Below are 18804 nucleotides of genomic sequence, written 5' to 3'. Positions count from 1 at the left end.
TTGTATGCAACCTACTTTTTAAGAAATACATCACTTAAATTTGTCTTGACTGCCAATTCCACCACATAGTCACCAAGCACCCAATGTGATTTTCTATCCATTTCAGCATTAGCTTTACCCAGATCAAATAAAGCTTATCTTAATAAGTAAAACAACCCATAAATCCAACACCGTTATCATCAACTTTGCTCCCACTACTGTCAGCAGCCCTTTCGCAACCATTGTTTCAGCACCCTTGTCCATGTTCCCATCGTAAAATTTATCGCATCTGTACCTCCTCCAAAAGAGGGTGGCAATGAGTAAAGTCGTCATTTTCGGATACTTTGTTAATAGGGTCCATTAAGTTTAACGACAGCAATTCATGCCTCCCCCTTGAACGAGGCAAAGCGGTGACCTTGGTTGGGCTGGGTCGGATCGGGTCTATGGCTACGGCACCGACTGACCGAATTTCGATTTTCTCCCATAACAATGCAGCCTGAAGGAGAATGTGCAATAAATTGTCCACGTTCCACCAGGATCGCTTGCATAACCCAACTCGGAACATGAGTCCTAATTAAAAAGTTTAATTTAAATTTCAAAAACCACCCCCTTCATTCCCTCGTTTGCTGTCGATCGGTTCGAATTCGTTGTCCCCGGTGACCACTTATGCAGCACGCCGACCATCGAACGATTTCAGCGGTCACGCGGTGCAATATTGATCACCTTTAGGGTCTTTCGCTCTCAATTGCCGCACCATTCGACGATGCACGGATTTACATAACAAGTAAGCGAGCATGCTTTTGCTCTCGAGGGACACCGTCAGAAAGAACATTGCATCCCTCTTGCCATCAGGTCGATGCAAATTGTAACATTTGGCCACTCGGTGGTGGGACAAAGGAACGAACACACCCTGCCGTGTTCCGAAGGGTCGCGATCTGGGGGACGGCACCGGGTTTTAATTGAACAACGACTGCAGCACAGGATCATTGTTGCAATTTTTATGTTTTTGCCCAACTGAACTACTTTCGATGGGGATCGATCGGGTGGCGTGGTAGCAGCAATTGCAGTCGAGTTGCAAAGTAGTGTAGCCTTGTCGGAGCGGGAGCGTGAGTTCGATTGATTTCAGATTCAGAGTATTGCACGATCGGCATTGGGCACTAATTGTAAAATATGATCGATTCGATGGCGGTACTAGATTTCCAGTTCGGTTAGTGGGTCATTGAAGAATTCATACTTCTCTCGAAATTTTCAAAACGTTTTCTCAAAATATCCCCGAACTGTCTCCAAATTTCGCAAGCAGATTTTAACCAAACTGCACGAAGGATTAATGCTGCCTGCCACCATGTCGACTATTCTGGTTCTGAACCAAAGTCCGTTGTCTCAGCTCGAATTGACGCATCTCAAGATTCCTTCACGTGAGATAGCATAAATCCTCCCTATTTATATTCCACACGGTTCAATACACCAAGCAGTGAAAAATGTACAACTGCCCCTCTGTCAGTTCTCGATTAACAAGCCCTGATTCCGACGTTATTTCCTCGTTCCAATCTTTCTCTAGGACCTTTATTAATGATACCTAGTGGCATCCTTCACGACCGCGGTACCAATTTATTAACCTCTGAGGGAAGGCAACAACACATACCTATGCTGCGAGAAGACATGACACTACAATCGCACTTTGTTTTAACGCAACCGCACAAATCTCCAATTGAACGTGAAAAATTGATACTCGGACATCGGAGCGTGTGCTTCCTATTACGGTCTGGGTACGTGAGCGCCCCCGCCCAGCAAGGGACAAATTGATGGCACCGCGGTCGTCGTCTTGTACAAATAAGCTGCCGGTATAGCCCACGCAACCACACGCAAGCCGTCACCACCACCACCGCCATTGCTGCCACCACAGGCCATTGCAGTTGATTTTAGCCTGCAGCTCAGGACGCTCGGACACTGACCGCTAATAATGGTGGGCAAGAATGAGCTGAAACGAAACGAGAAAGAAGACCTGTGAGATGTCTTTGAACTTGAACTTCACAACTGGTTGGCCGGTTGAACTTGCACCCAACGCAAGGGTTGTGATCTCACTATTGGAGGCAGGCAACATCCGTGGTTATCAAATTCGAGAAAATTTATGTTCGATTCCCATTTCTCTATGACACCGGCAACCACATTCCAAGTGCCTGTGTAAACAAATCACTTCAATTAAGTTGTAAACCGAGCAACCTGGCTTCCAATGAATCACGAAGATATTGGCTTCTTCCCCAAAGGAACAGAATGATCATTATACCGGTAGAATCCATTCCAAACGCGGATAGACTTCACGTGCTGCTAGAGGACTCCGGAGGATTTCAATAGTCATTCTTCTGCCGCCCCTTCGGGTGACATCGGTTGCCAATCAATTTTAAATTACAGTGTCGGTATTTAATGGCCAAGCTCGGGCATTGAGGCTTGGGTTTTGTTCTGCTGCTGCGAAGTCCGTCCGGATGATGCTTGTTAGTGCAGCCGAGGTGCAGTTTTGCACGTTGAACTAAGGTTTATGGCAGGTATAAATCCATCGGAGAGACAAAGGCATTGGGTGCTTTATTAACTGCAGTAGAGTAGAAGCTTAATATCCGGTTGAATAGTATTCTCGTTTTTTGCCCGATGTCAATCATGTTGATTTTGACGGATGTTGTGTTCGCTTGAATAAGAAGCTTATTGATTATGGAGCGGGAATGCATCATTGAGGAAGACTATTTATGGTCTTTCGGGTTCAGCTGAGGTTACGGAGTTAATATTTTGCGGTGCTAATTGATGCGTACCTTGATCTTGAAGAATAATAAATTTCTGGATCATTGAATAAATTTTAGATCGCTTTTCTGGGGGGCCAAGGTCGTTAGAATAATGTTCTAATAAGCCATTTTTCAGTGGTGATAAATCTAATTAATTACGTAATCGAAGTCATCTACAGCAACAACATAACAAAGTCAATCTAGTATTGGGTGCTTCGGGGATTTTCAATCCATTTTGTTTTTTAATTCTCCAAGTTGCTTCAGAAACTAACCAATGTTTTATAGGAAGAGGCTTATCGTGATGAGAGGGGCTTGAGATGACCTAGTTTAGTTCCTTCCTAAAGCATGGCCCACTTAGTAATGGAACAACATCATTTGGGTCTATTTCGGATTTTGATTATCGGATTTGAAAACGGTTTTCTCTCAAGTGCTATTCTTATATTTTAAGAAAAAAATACGAAACGAATTATTCGTTGCGGTTTTGAAGGAATTCTCAAACTTTTCCCTTAATACCCATCAAGCGGCGCACAACGGACTCGTCCACTGATTTCGTGATTTTATCCCACCAATTTTTCATCTGAGCTGCCGTACCTTTAACCTTTAGTTTCCTCTTCATAATTACCCAGTAGTTTTCAATGAGCCTGAACTGGGGACAATAGTGCGGATTAAGGGTTTTCGGAACAAACTGGGCTCCGTTGTCATTGTACCATTGCAATGCATTGTTGTACTTCCCGACTGTAGTGACAACTCACAAGATCCGGCCAAATTTTCACCGGACTATCATGGCATCAAGGGCAGAATTCGCTTCTGGAGGCATTCGGTTTTGTAAACCTCCGAGTTCGTCATTTTCTCAGTGACGACATCCTTTGTCTTCAGGCCGCAGCTTCAAATTCCCTGCCAGGGACAGCTCCTCGAGCCTTCGCCTTGTAAAATTTTGGTCCTGGAAGACGTCAGAAGTCGACCTTTACATAGGTTTCTTCATCCATAAGTATGCACCCCCCGGACTCGGTCAGCAGGTTGTCATACAGCTTTCGAGCACGGGTTCTAGCTACGGTATTCTGCTTGAGTGATCGATTTGGTTGCCTACTGGCACGCCTGTAAGCCCTCGCGGTAGCGAATTCACTGCACTGTACTACGGGCGGCATCATACTGTTGACTCAAATCACGATCGGACATACCTGGGTTGCCTCTGATGGACCTCACGGCCTTTCCATGGAGCTGACGGTTGGCGTTTACTTAGAGGCTTCCGATTCGTCGATTTTTTCTATGCTCCTCTTGCATGGTGACTGTCTCCAAAACAAGACCTCCTTGGTGTATCCCCAAACTGGCGCGTTTTTAACGCGGCGGCAGCGAATAATTCAAGTTGACGCTCTTCGCGCGTTTTGGCAGCGTTTTTTTTGCGTTCGCTTTCAATTCGCTGTCTGCAGCGTTTTTGCCGCCGAAGAAGCACGGTTTTTGTATTGAAAATGATTTTCAGGTGATAAAAAATGGCAAAAACGGAAACCTTAATAGAATTGATTCGAAACAATGTTTTTCAAAGATGTCTGAACTTGCAAATTTAATTTACTGCTCCCTGAAATTTGATCAAGATCTCAGACTAGAGGAATTTCTACAATATTTCCATCTACAAAACTTCCTGAATCCCCCCGAAATTTTCCAAATTCTAGCAGAGCTTCTATGTAGTTCAAAGTTCCTTGCTCTACTTGGAATTCTCTCAACTTGTACAGAGATCGGTAAAGTGCTATAAACTCACTACCCTTGAAAGAAGCTTCCGGAGGAGAAATCTAAGGTATTTGTGAAGATAGTTGACCCACGATTTGTACAATTGCATATGCTATGCTAAATCTAAGGAATATGTTTGTAGAACTACAATAATTTATAAGGAGAATTAAGAAACTGTAAGTTGAATTCCAAGGGAAGGAGAAAATCTAAAGCGATTTTAGAAATAAATTCAGTTCTGAGAATAACTCCATTGAACTTTTTAGGAGTATGACAAATGAATTCAAAGGTGAGTTCCGGAGAAGCATTTAGCTGAACTGAAAAAAATTTCCTGAGATAATTCATCTGAAATATCGGGAGAATACTAAGAGCGAACTCAATACTGTCCGAGAGTTCAAAGTTCTTAGAAAAAATCTAAAAAATACAAGCATTTTCAGAAACTATCGTAAACACCCCAGACTTCAGTATGATCATTCTTCTGGAAATATTCAACAGCTCAAATAGGTATGAAATTCTTCACCTTTCCCTGAAATTCCACAAAATTCCTTGATAAAGGGTGATACGGTCAAAATTTGGTCAATATCAACTTGACGTATTTCTTTCAATTTTGCATTTAAAAAACCTGAACACACCTCATTTTGAAGGTGTGTGTGTGTAGAATGTTGCTCCTATTTTGATTTTGGAATTCACTCTTCAGTTGTCAAAATGCCGTCCAAGCAAGAAGAGCAGCGTATCAAAATTTTGCTCGCGCATCGCGAAAATCCGAGCTACTCGCACGCAAAGTTGGCAAAATCGCTAAAAGTTGCCAAATCAACCGTTACAAATGTAATTAAAGTGTTTGGGGAACGTTTGTCGACAGCCAGGAAGTCTGGATCGGGGGGAAATCGAAAACCGGAAGCCGCTGAGACGACAAAGAGAGTTGCCGGTAGTTTCAAGCGAAACCCTAACCTCTCTCTCCGAGATGCCGCAAATCAAGAGCCACATGTGAAAAGGGCATACAAGCTTTTTGTAAACAAAGCTTTGTAGACCCTTTTCTCGCCAACCGAGGGTCACCCACGCAAACCAACAACATCACCAGGAAGGAGAAACCTTCCCCTTGCCGGTGATGTTGATGGTTTGCGTGGGTGACCCTCGGTTGGCGAGAAAAGGGCCTACACAAGTTTGTTTACAAAAAGCTTGTATGCCCTTTTCACATGTTGTTCTTGAAATAAGCTGGGTGTATCGTCTACAACCGTGCATCGAGCCAAAAATCGAGCCGAACTATCGACTTACAAGAAGGTAGTGACTCCAAATCGCGATGATAAACAAAATACGACGGCCAAGGCGCGATCCCGGAGGCTGTACACGACGATGCTGACGAAGTTTGACTGCGTGGTAATGGACGACGAAACCTACGTCAAAGCCGACTACAAGCAGCTTCCGGGACAGGAAGGCAAAAGGAAGGGGAAAGGTAGCAGATGTTTTCAAGCACATGAAACTGTCAAAGTTCGCAAAGAAATATCTGGTTTGGCAATTCATCTGTACCTGTGGCTTGAAAAGCAGCATTTTCATAGCTTCCGGGACTGTCAACCAAGAAATTTACGTGAAAGAGTGTTTGAATAAACGTCTGCTGCCTTTCCTGAAGAAACACGGTTGTTCCGTACTGTTTTGGCCGGATTTGGCATCTTGCCATTACGGTAAAAAGGCCATGGAGTGGTACGCCTCCAACAACGTGTAGGTGGTTCCCAAGGACAAGAACCCTCCCAACACGCCAGAGCTCCGCCCAATTGAGAAATACTGGGCTATTGTCAAGCGGAACCTAAAGAAGACCAAAAAAACTGCTAAGGGCGAGCAGCAGTTCAAGGCAAACTGGCTTTCTGCGGCGAAGAAGGTGGACAAGGTGGCTGTACAAAATCTGATGGCAGGGGTCAAGCGTAAGGCCCGGCAATTCGGATTTGGAAAAGCGGAAGCCTAACTGAATATTTTTTCCTGAATTTTATACTAATTGAACTTGAAAAAGAAATTTAATTTGATTTTTTAAATAAACGATTTCACCGATTTACACGCGTTTTCCCTTGACCAAATTTTGACCGTATCACCCTTTATTCTATGAACTTCCCTGAACTTTCACAAATTTCTCGGAAGATATGTTTTTCAATCTTCAACTTGAATTACTTTGATGAGCTACAAACTTTCCTGAAGTTCTGTGAGCTTCCCTTATGTTATGCAAATTTATCTGATGATCTATCAACATTTCTGAAGTTCTGTGAACCTCTTTGAAATTCTGCAAAGTTTTGATGATCTACGAATTTTCCTGAAGTTCTGCAAATTTATCTGAAGATATACAAACTTTCTTTGAAGAATTTTAAATTCTTCTGAAGTTATGCGAACATCCCTGATGTTCTGTCTATGAAATTTCCCGAAAATCCGCAAATTTTTCTGATGATATGCATTCTAGGGGATGTTAAGTTTTGTATTTTTTTTTTCTAAAGATTGACAAACTTCATTTAAAATTCCATGAACTTCCGTCAAAATCTTCAGAAAATGTCCACTACGAGCGCTGCAATAAGCAAAAGAGTTTGTTCCATTACTAAGTGAGCCATGGTTTATAATAGAAGTCTTAGCATCTCGTCACTTCTTTTTCATTATTTTTCAACCATACGTTTTTTTATGGTTGGTTTACTATTTTTTTGCCTAAAACCAGAGTGATCTCTTTGTCCTAAAAGAGTCAAAAGCATAATTACAACATAGATCAACATTTGAATCCCATTTGAAAAGTTGGCATGTGGCAAACATACTTTTACATGTATAAATTAGTAAATGATCCATAAAAATGATAAACGCTCCTTAAAAAACACCCAAATGACCCATAAAACTCCGATGAAAATCGCTAAAAAATGTGTGAATGATCCATAAAAAAATTCACTATGATCCATATTTTATGTAAAATTTAGCAACACAATTGTAAAAATGTATGTATGTATGTATTTATGTATATACAATCCAACTTCCACTATCCGGCAGTGTTTCTATGGAAGAAAAATGTTTGCAAAATAATCTATTATTATCTTATACTGATCCCATTGCAAACAATTTTAGCCCGGAAGTTGAAAGGTGATAGCTCTGTTGAGATTCAGTAACCCATTTCAGAATGCCTGGTCACTCATGTCCATTCCGAGGTTACTTTCACTTAAAACAAGCCCCGCATACACGTAGTACCGATATAAAATGTATATTGCTACTGCGCGTACACTTCCATCATCAAAGCAATTCCTGCTTTGTAGATGGTACGTATTTAGTAGGATGCATTTCATATTTTTATATCTAGTTGTAATCAGATCTCACCGCTTATGTGTTGTGTCTTTGCTGCTGAATCTTTGTCATCTCGATTCTCGTTGAGTCCTGTTGAATTATCGGCATCTGTAGTGGAATACTCTTCTCTCTCTTTCTCTATCACTTTTCGATGTTTTTCGAATCTCTTCTTGACTATTGTAACCTAATTCCACCAGTTGCTCAATATTATCCAAAGCCATTACAAAACTTCCTTCTCTCATTCTTTGCGAGTATGCGCTATTTTCACTCTTCTTCTTAAATTTCTTAAGGCACTTCACCCGGGTTTTTCAAGCACTCTAGAGGTACCCGTTTAGCCCACGAATCGGTTCCGGAAGATCCCCTCAGAGAAATAACGTTTTCTACTCGACAAACACAAACAGCGTGATTTAAAAATTAATTTTTCGGAACGGGTTCCCCTCGGCAAGGACACATTTCTATAGATTTTTGTCTGAATCACGAACACTTAAAAACACTTTTGAAATCATCAATCGCGTTTGAAAATTGCATAAAACAGTACAGCTGCAAAAACAAAACACGTCAACTTTTCACCGCGGCCTACCACGATTTTTCAGCAACACAATAGTAAAAATGTACCCCTAAATTTCTAAAGATTGAGCATTAAAATCGTATGCCCGTAGTAAAGATCCATAGAACATTCAACAATGAACCATAAACTAATTAAATTGATCGATAGAAAATAAAGGTTGCGCACTAAAATATATTGGAATCATCCGCAAAATTGGATTGAATTCACAATGTTATGCTCAGTAAGCAAAATCGGTCGCTGTTAAACAGCAAAATTTGATAAAGCATGGTTGATTTCAACAATAGATGTCGCCGAGGGGGGCGACTTTATCTACGATGCAGGAACAATTCTGTTTTGCTGTGGATAGCTGCGCGCACGCTGGATAGATAGAAAGAAGATTGATGGCGATTCTGAAGATTTCCTGCAAAAAGATGATGCGCGATGCAAGTAGATGCGCGAAATGAAAGAAGATTCTGCGAAGATTGATTCGCTAGTGTGCGATTTGTTGAGCATCTAGAATTGAAATTTAGATGTGTCGCTCCCCTCGGATGTCGCTGAGAAAAAAGTATTGTCATTTTTTAAAGGTAGCAAACCGGAAAACACCTCAATTGAAAAAAAAATAATCAGAAAGTGGAAAATGGTTTAAGCTCCACGATCACATTACAATGTCAAATAATATTCCATAATTTAGATAAATTATTGAAGTCCGAAACTTTAAATGTTTTTACTGACACAGAATTTCGAATTTTGATCACTAAAGGACGCGTGGGTAATTGGACCGAATGTTATACAGTGATAGAATAAACTCAGAAATTCTTATAATTAGAAAAAAAAAATAGAACTCTTCTGAAATCCTATTCCGTATAGGACTGTTGAGATCCCGAACAAAGATTTTTTTTTAAATCACAAGAGACCATTTTTAAGATGTTGAGACAAGCCCATTTTTTAACAATCACTAAACTTTTCAAAATTTCAGACTTTAAAAATTTTCAAATCAGTGTTCACTCGGCTGTACACAAAAGCAGACCACTCTCAATGTGTGTCACGTGATCGTCTGTCTACTCGGCAGCAACCATTGTGTTGTCTTCCTCATTGTTCTTCATCAGCAGTTCTTTCGGTCGATGCGTCATTGACTTTGGAAAGCAACCGTTTAGTGACGAGTTTGTGAGTGCTGACCACGTTTTGCGTCCATTGCTGCAATGGAAGCGCTCTGCCCCCCCGTTAGCGATACTGCCATACAGCTGTTCGTGACCAAAACTGTGTATGCCAAGCATGCAGACGAGATTTTTGTTTTCAGAGATTATGAGCAGAATTCCAGAGAATCCTGAAACAATTCTGAATTATTTTCAGGTAGCATTCTAAAGGAATTCGGGAGGAGAGTTCAAAGGCAATTCTGATACTACTCTTAACGATCACTTAGGGGCTAGAAAATCTGTGAAATGTTCATCAATCATTCAATTAATAAAAAAAAATGATCCTAAGGCGAATATCGAGAATAATTCCAAGATAACCTAATGCTTAATATAACTGAAATTCAAACTGAAGCTTTAAGAAAATTTCTAAAATAATTCATAAACATTTTAAAAGAATTTAAAGAGATTTCCAAAAGGTTTTCAAAGAGGAGATTTCACAGTGGATTTCGATTATTAATTCCTAAACATTCTGGGTAGCGTTCCAGAAGATTCTGACAACGTTTGGAGATTGCAAAAGTTGGCAAAGAATTACGTGTTCAAGGCTTATATATTACTTAAGATTCTCACTCGAATAATTTGAAAACATTATCACCATCTTGGGTTTGAAAACTTATCAAAACTCAAGGGCATTACTATTTTTTAGATCTAACTCTTAAGTTTTGGTATCCCGAACTGAGGAAAAGTTAAGAATTTCGAGTTTGATGAATTATTCAAGATTCTAAGTGAAATATTCGAGATAACGGACTTAAAATATTCTTTAATAATTAAAAAAAATATCATATAGGGTTGATACATATATTATGTCACGCTCTAGGAAAAACGTCACGATAGGCGGGGGGGGTTAATTTCTCCTCGATTTAGCGTGACATAATTAATGCATGGGCCCATATTAAATTTTAAATACCTAAGTACATGTAAAAAATGTATTTTAGGTTCAAATTAAATTCCCGGTTTTCCCCGTTCAGTGGCCACCCTGTATTGAGTGTAAGGTAGCCACCATCCTTTCGAAGATCTTGTCTTGTATGCAGCTCCACTTAATAGCAAGATAAATTTGAACTACCGATCTGAATTCACAATATCGGAAGGGTGGACCCATAAGCAGAGACACTTACGCGAAGTCCACGGGAATGTAAGAATCTCCTTCCAACGATACGATCCAATAACGCAATCGAATAACGCAATTCGCAATACTTCTTAAGCTTCCTACAGGATGGTTTATGTTAGGAAGGGCGCGTCAATCTCACTGAAACTGTTGAAGTAGAATTCACACCACCACAATCGAATCGAAACTTGCTACATCTAAAACTATTCCCAGAGCCTACGAGTTCTAACAGGACGTTACAAGGAATCAGTTCAACAGAAAATCTGAAGTGAATTCCTAGGTGATTCAAAAGAGATTTTAAGAGAATCGTGCGAAGAATGAATAGCAGGTGAGTTTTAAGGAGGATTTAAAGAGAATTCTAATGAAAATTCAAAAAAACATTAGGGTTAATGACGACTTCGGCACCCATTGACTGTTTTCGGCAACCAAAATTTTCCCATCAAAACATTTCGTAGAATGTATTCTACCGGTTACTTACGCAAGTAACAATTTTGGTTCTATGAGAATTTTGTAGACCGTGGTTTAGACTTGTAGAATGCTTTAAAACCTCGATAAAACTTGCAATGTAACTTGAGTAGTCTTTGTGTTTCAATCTGATAAAAAATTTACGACTGAGCAATCTTGCTGAGCCAGAATTTTCTTATCATGAATATACGCTCTACAAAATACGGATGATTTCGAGTTGCCGATAATAGAACAGCTTGTTAACACCAGGTTCAAATGGAAAGGTGGCCGAAGAAAAAGAGGCTGCCGACAACATTCGCTCTCACATGAGAAGTTTGAAAAAAAAAATTTCTTTTTTTTATTTAACGTCGGTCTCTGTTCCGCAATCTATGTGCCAATCACCGACGGACATCGATTGCCATCCATTGACGGCATCCGAATGTGCAGGAAGGCAGCTTCCACACCTGCGTAGGATATCGCACCCATTCAAACACACATGGGCCGGGACCAACGGCTTTACTTCCCTTCCGAAGGAAGACGTGACCAGAGATTGTTATGCCTCAGAAAAATCCCACCGACCTCGGCTGGGATTGAACCCAGACCCATTGGGGTGTTAGAAAGCAGTCACACTTACCACTACACCACCGGCGCCGGCATTGGAATGTTGTAAAAACGTTTTCAAACAGTTTTTGACAATTCAGTCGATTTGAATGGATAGAGAATCAAGCAGCAGATAAATGTAAACAAACAAACACGTCATATGTATGCGTGACGCTGAGAAAATGCTAATAGAAGCACGAGAATGCGTAAATTCCCCTATAAGCAGAATTTAACATGTGTTTTCTGCGGATAGTTTCAAAGGAATACGGAGGAAGATTTAAAAAATAACTTCAATAGGAATTCCGATAAAAAATATCAAAGCAATCCTATTCTGGTTATAATGAAAACAAAATTGAGGAGAAGAAGAGAGAAAAAACAATCAGAAGAGAATTCTTAGGATTTCTGAGGAGAGCGTTGAGTTCAATGAAAATTTTGAACAGAATTTCAAAGGAATCTAACTGTCAAAAAAGTTGTAAAGAAATTTTAGGAAGGATTCCGGCAAACATACGTTTGCATACAGAAACATCTATTATAACTCTCATTAGAAGCTAATTATAGACTCTTTGCCATCGTTCCACCCCTCTGTCTAAAAAATAACACGGGCAGGACAGTTAGTCATGGAAAAAATCTGTCTAATTTATGGATAATTCCTATATTTTTTAGCGCGCAAACTTGATTTTCTATCGATCAATTTCGTTAGTTTAGCAGCTTTGCTCAAGATACCATTTCTCATGTTCTCATTGACCATGTTAAAACCATTTTTCTGCTTTAAATTAGGGGACCCTAAAAATATTGAAGCATCACCAACTATGTAATTTGATTGGTTTATCCTATGCTGGATCATCGAATATGACGATATTTCTGGTAACTTGCAAAGCTCTGCATTGTATTGGCAAAAGCTAAGCATGTACCGCTTTGAATATGTCTCATTGTATAATGTCCAATCCCGCTAACTACCTACTATAATGTATTTTCACCTACGTGACCAAACGGAACAACTTAATGCCACATCAAAACATTACACGTCCAAATAAATCAATTCCACTCAAGTTCTGATCGAGAGAAATTAATCCACCGGTACAATGCGTCACAAGAATCAAATCACAACAACACTCATTGTAGTGGCACAGTGAAAGGCGCCCGACCTGCCGGCGACGTTCATTTCCAACCAACATCCGTAACTTAATCTCCTCCCGTTCCATTTTAATCACATAACCAACCGACCGATGTGGGTGTCCGTTCTTCATGTAGCAGCCGGCAATTAAAACCCATAAAGCAATTCCATATTCCAATCGAACTTGGCCGGACATTGGTCTGTTCGTTCGTGTAACAAAGGGTCCACATGGTGGCTGGTGAGTCAGATCGCTGCCAGCACTCGCACGCTTCTCAAAAATACATAACAAGATTTGCGCTGCTTCCTCCTCCACAAGCGTCGTTCTTTGTGCCAATAACCTTTCGATGATCCCCAACCCATCAACAGCAGCGGTTTTGACGTATAAGGACACCTCCTACTACCACCGTGGTCCGCCGATGGGGATCATTCTTTTTTGTCATGTTCTAGAATTACCCAATGCGGGCGTGGGTCTGACGAAAATAATACTTTAATTGCACGGCCCGATTTGGTCTCACACCCATCAACTTGCGGGAGATGTTGAATGTCAAGCACATTGCTCTGCGCTGCACTTCGGATGTTGTACCCTCGTCATTGACATGAATTCTGCCCGGTTGATAAGCTCGCCGCATTAAAACCAGTCACTTTAATGACTCCAAATTTTCTAATTACTAATTCAACGCTTTTGCCTACCTAAGATCTAAGACCCGGTACGAAAGAGAGATGGCAATCTCCCTTTGCGAGCAAACATCAGCCGGCGACGCAAGTCTCGTTAATTCAAAACTCATTGCTTGGGCTCACACCGCGTGGTGCGAGCCCGAGCTACGTTTCTAATGAATTAACGTTGCCAATCACGAAGGCTATCTCGTCGCCGTCGTCAGCTGATAGTCATCGTTGGATGCTCCATTCAGCTTTATTCACAATCTTCTCACCGATCGAAGTGGTATAGCCCCCCCGCAGTGAGTGTCACTGTGATGTCGTTTTTGCGGATGGACTAAGAGGAGATGCGTGAAAAATGATCCGTTAGGTAGTTGGCAGAAGTCAGAAGTCCCGCAGAGAAGACCCATCATCACACTTGGCTTCCAAGTTGAGGACTTGAGCTATGGTGATGATGGGAAATGATATAGATTTCCTTACGTAGCACTCAGCAGCACAAGTGAGCGGTTCATTAGCCCACGGAGTTGGTTTGTGACACTGCAATACTTAAGCTGTCGTGCGTCGACCAATTAAGTGCATATGTTGCCATACATCATCACCCACTGTCAGAAGGAACATGGCGACTAATCAGCGATTGTTTTGTCTTTATTTCAGAAAATGTACTTGCACAAACAAGACGCAGCTTCCGCACGGGAGCCGCTCAGCCACGTGCCCTGGGATCTAATCCCAGGTCCAGTCACTCGTCATCCGTAAACTTCAACTGCCCGGAAGAGTTCGGCTACTATCCACATCCCACAGATTGCTCGCAGTACTATGTATGCGTGTTTGGTGGGGCTCTCCAGGAAAGTTGTACCGGTGGGCTGATGTACAGCCACGAGTTGCAAACTTGCGACTGGCCACGAAATGTAGGCTGTGACACTCCGGCGCTAAGCGCTCCTTCCGCACCGGCACGATCTGCCGTGACTCCACGTGTACCACAAGTCCTTTCTCGGATTCGATTCTCGAGTGCTCCTTCGGCACCTTCAGCACCATCGGCACCTTCCGGGCCATCCGGACCCAGCGGACCTTCCGGTCCAACCGGTCCCGAGCCATCAGCTCCAGCACGAATTCAACAGGTCCATTCACTTCCACCACCGCCACCACCAGCGAATATTAACCCTGTGATCACCACTCGTGGACAGCCCAAGAACTCGCCACAGGAAGATATTGCCAAGGTAAGTTTCCCTTTCCGGTTCACAATCGGACGCAAAATCTACACTACCTATCATCCCCCAGCTCTACGAGGAAGCTCACGATACACTCCCACCGGTTGAAGAGGAAGAGTATAGCCGTCCACAGCGTATCTACCGTGGTCAGCCCAGCACCGTCACCCAGGTTCAGCGGGATCGGGACGGAATCCTGCAGCAGCCCAGTGTCAACGCCATTCCAACCCAGGCTAAAGTAGGTTCCTTTGCGTACAGTGCCCAGCCGCAACCATTCAGGTAAGTGAAATGGTTTCTTAGCCCCCCTCCCACTCTCTCTCTCCCTCTCTCTCTGACCCGTGCACACTAACTATTTTAACTGGACTTCACATCTCGATTTGTGCAAATCTCATAAATTTACTGTACTGTATTTTCAAATTGCTCAACTTCAAACTTCCATTTCATACTTGCGCACAGTGACGAAGACAAACTGCAAGACCTAGACCACGATGCGAACGCAACGGACAGCCAAGCACACGATCGTAGGAAACGTGACGTTGCCTCAGACGAACCGGCCAACAACAATCAGGCCAGAACAATCAATCCGGTCGAGACCAAAGAAAGCACAAACGAAAACCGACAAGTCAAACGTTCCAATTCGGAAGAATCCTCCGTCCCCGGAGAGCTTTCGGATCTAGCTGACCTGGAGGAAGCAGCTGACGGTGCAGAGAGCGCACGCAGTGCTCGACAGCTAAGGCCATTGGGAAACTGGCAGTACAGATCGTTGGACACTGCCCTCTCCCGTCAGAATGCCTACCCCCAGAGTAGCTACGATCCATTCTCCTACACTGTTGGACCAACTCCAGCGGCCATCCACATCAAATCCGGAGCGCGCTACTACCAACCGCAACAGTACAGCAAGAAAGAAATAACCAACAACTACAACGACTACCTCGAAGCATACGTTAAAGCCAAACAAGGATCGCAATACCTTCGCCCAGTAGAAGTCAACCGCCATAAGACCGCCGGTCTGCAAAGTTACAAAACACTTACCAAAATAACCCCTCAGGACAGTTTGATTCCACTACTGATCTCCAACCAATCTCCAAGACCACAACAGTATCAAACCGCATTTACAGCTGCCGCTTTCGTGAACAACCACGGCGGTAGTAGCAAGAAATACACCACTCCAATCCCAGATATTGACGACGAAACCATCCCAGACAACTTTGCGTTCTTCCACTTTGGCAACACCTACTCGTCTACACCCATCTCGGTCAACAACCATGCTAAGCAAATAGCATCCCAGAACAATGCACCTCCACCACCACCACCGCAGCAGACATCCCCACAATCCTCCCAACCTCAGAAGATCTCTCAATCCACTCACCGAAGCCCCTACATCGCCTTCAGCTCCGTCGGAGGATTCTTCAACAACCAACCTACTTCCAGTCCCATCAAGGAAACCTTTATCGGTATACCGAAACAATCCAGCATCTCCCAATCTCTGATCCCTCAGATCAAGCAAAAGATCCTCGCTGGCCCGAGCACCCCAGCTCCGGTATACGAAAGCATTGGCAACTCGATTACTCCAAGCAAAGTCCGGTACACGGCCACTACCCCGAAATCTGCCATCTCCCCCCTCGAATACTACCCCCAAAACATCTACCTCAGCAAAGATAAGGCTCCGCCGAAGAACTCTCCCACCTTGGTCACGTTCGCCAGCTTCAACGACAAACCATTTTCGATCTATGAATCGTCTACGTCGAAACCATCGGGGTACTTTTCCACCAAATCGACCAATGGATTCCAACCGATCATCATAGCGACCACTCCTCGCTACTACCAGCAACAATCTGTCAGCCCGCCCAAAACGGAGTACAATCGGTTCTTCGAGAGCATCAAGAACACGCACATGCAGCACGTCGGCGGCAGTGGTAAGTTTACTGATGGTTTGCAGGAAATTGGTGTGCACTATGTGAAGAATGGAACGACGAATTTGAGACCGGTTCCACCGGTGCAGCAGTACCAGAAGCCATACTATGGATCGTCAACGGCGAGACCGGTTAAGGACGAGACGGAGTATTATTATGAAGACGAAGAGATTGTGGACGATCGAGGACATAAGTATGTGAAGAATACGTTGAGTGGCAGTAAGAGGCCGAGTTATCCCAGTAGACGTCCAGCCGAGGATGATGAGGATGAGTACTATGACGACGAGGATGACGATGACTACGAATATCGGTATCCAGTGAACAAGTCCAAGTATACTCCGATGACGGAGACTATGGCTCCAAGGCCGTTGGGAAATTTGACTACTCCCAGACCTGCCGGTGGTGTGTCCGGACATGTTATGTACAGCAATCATAGATACGAGACAACGACGTGGAAGCCGAGTACGGTGACTACGCATACGCCGACGACGAGTGACATTCCTTCAATCATCAAGTTCCCGGAAGATGTTTTCCAGGGAATTAAGCCGTTCAGTGATATTCCACGGTATTTCAACAAATCTAGCTCGAGACCGTACGCAGTACGAACGCGCGTCCGGCCAACCGCCATTCCCAATGCAAACCTCATTGACGAGACTACATCCAAGGAACTGCTTCGAACGACTGCCAAATCACTCAGCTCAAAGAGCAGTCTGTTCAAGACAACCACTACAGCGACTCCTAGAACAACGACGTCGACCTCCACGACAACGACAACGACGACGACAACGACGACAACGCCGGCTCCTCCGGTGACCCGATTGCGAACCACCACTTCACCGACTGTCACTTCGACCAGTGATACGACTTCGCGCAAACGGTACACCGTCCGACCGAACCGCGGCCAGCAACGCTGGCGCACTACCGAGACTCCCGAACAGCAACAAGAACCTCTTCCTACGATTAGCACCCGACCGAACAAGAACCAGAACCGTAACAATCGATTGGAACTCGATGAACGGCTACCGAACAGGTACGAGTATTGTTTTCCTTTCTTGATGCACCCTTTGTGTACATTTTTGTTTGTGTGTGGGAGTGTTTTTGAACGACCCCTACTTCTTCTTTCCGGTGGACAAGGACGTTTGTAAATATGGTCTCACTAACTGTGTAATGATGAGTTTTTTTTTTGTTTTACGTGAGCAGCCTTCGCTGACTGTGAGTCTGCTTTCGACCTGGTGTAAATACATGTGTACTCTAATTGCCATGCAGTTTTGTCGAACGGCTTATGTCGTAGAGCTGAAATACTGAGACGGTTTTTGTTGGTTTCCCACAGAGTTGAAACGTCCTCGCCGGCCCCGAGCAGATACGTACCCGAGCAACCGCAGAAGAGCGTATTGTCTCAGAGCAACAAGAACTACTACAACACCAGCAACTACGATCCATCCGGCTACGATTCCTACTACGCTGTCTACGACGATGATGTAGAGCTGTACCGGGATGTTGGTGAGTAGACGACTCAGGACGGCTAGGTAGATGCCAGAATTGGCGAGTTTAACGAGGTTTCCTTGATTTTGTAGAATATCAACCACAATATAACCAGAACAATCAGCAGTCGTCTCAGCAGCCACAGAGGCCAGTCGTATCGTCCACCTACCGGCCAACCGTGGTCACAACCGTCGCTCCAACTTCTCAGCGAGAACAGTCTTCGTACGTCACTTCTCCAAGAACTACCTACCAACAGCGTCCAACCTATCAGGATTATGATGATGCCCTTGTTTCACAGGTGAGTATCGACAACTTCAAGTCCCTCGCTGGCCTCCGATACTAATCCAACTTCTTTATCCCTCGAACAGCTCGAAGATGATCGTTATAATCAGAAGCAAACACACACGCAACTCAGGTATTTCCATTCAGTTTTTCTATTCCTAGTTCTTAACCTTATCGATACAATATTGCTTCCCTTATGATCGTCTGTACCGAATCGAAATCTAACCAAAATATTTACGCTATTTCCTTCCTTCAACAACAAAATTTTTGATACCAATTCCATGCGGCTGTTCACAAAAACAGAAACGAATTGAACTCAATATCTGATCGTCCAATTTTGGTATCGTCAACGATTCGTACCTTTAACAGTCCAAAATACCAGACAGCCTTCGTAACATCACCCGAACCGTTCTCACTTCCATCAACAACCACAACCAGAACCACTACAACCACCAGATTCACCACTACAACAACAACACCCGCTCCGCCACAGTATTATACCACAAGGTACAAC

At 43.2% G+C, this 18804-nt stretch overlaps 1 protein-coding gene across 2 annotated transcripts in view; it reads left to right on the top strand.

Annotated features, from left to right (window-relative positions):
• Cda5 (Chitin deacetylase-like 5) overlaps positions 1 to 18804 on the top strand; it is a 552116-nt gene that overhangs the window by 513896 nt on the left and 19416 nt on the right. For both annotated transcript variants that reach the window (XM_065229174.1, XM_065229166.1), the window contains exons 2-7: positions 14066 to 14625; positions 14687 to 14892; positions 15070 to 17556; positions 17857 to 18026; positions 18101 to 18306; positions 18377 to 18423. In XM_065229174.1, the coding sequence (XP_065085246.1) occupies positions 14066 to 14625; positions 14687 to 14892; positions 15070 to 17556; positions 17857 to 18026; positions 18101 to 18306; positions 18377 to 18423 (3676 nt within the window). The remainder of the gene's footprint in view (positions 1 to 14065; positions 14626 to 14686; positions 14893 to 15069; positions 17557 to 17856; positions 18027 to 18100; positions 18307 to 18376; positions 18424 to 18804) is intronic.

Source organism: Ochlerotatus camptorhynchus, unplaced genomic scaffold, assembly GCF_037179485.1.
Source record: "Ochlerotatus camptorhynchus isolate MF236.1 unplaced genomic scaffold, CSIRO-AGI_Acam_v1.1 ptg000024l, whole genome shotgun sequence".
Taxonomy (NCBI): domain Eukaryota; kingdom Metazoa; phylum Arthropoda; class Insecta; order Diptera; family Culicidae; genus Ochlerotatus; species Ochlerotatus camptorhynchus.
This window is presented reverse-complemented; position numbering and strand designations above follow the sequence as displayed.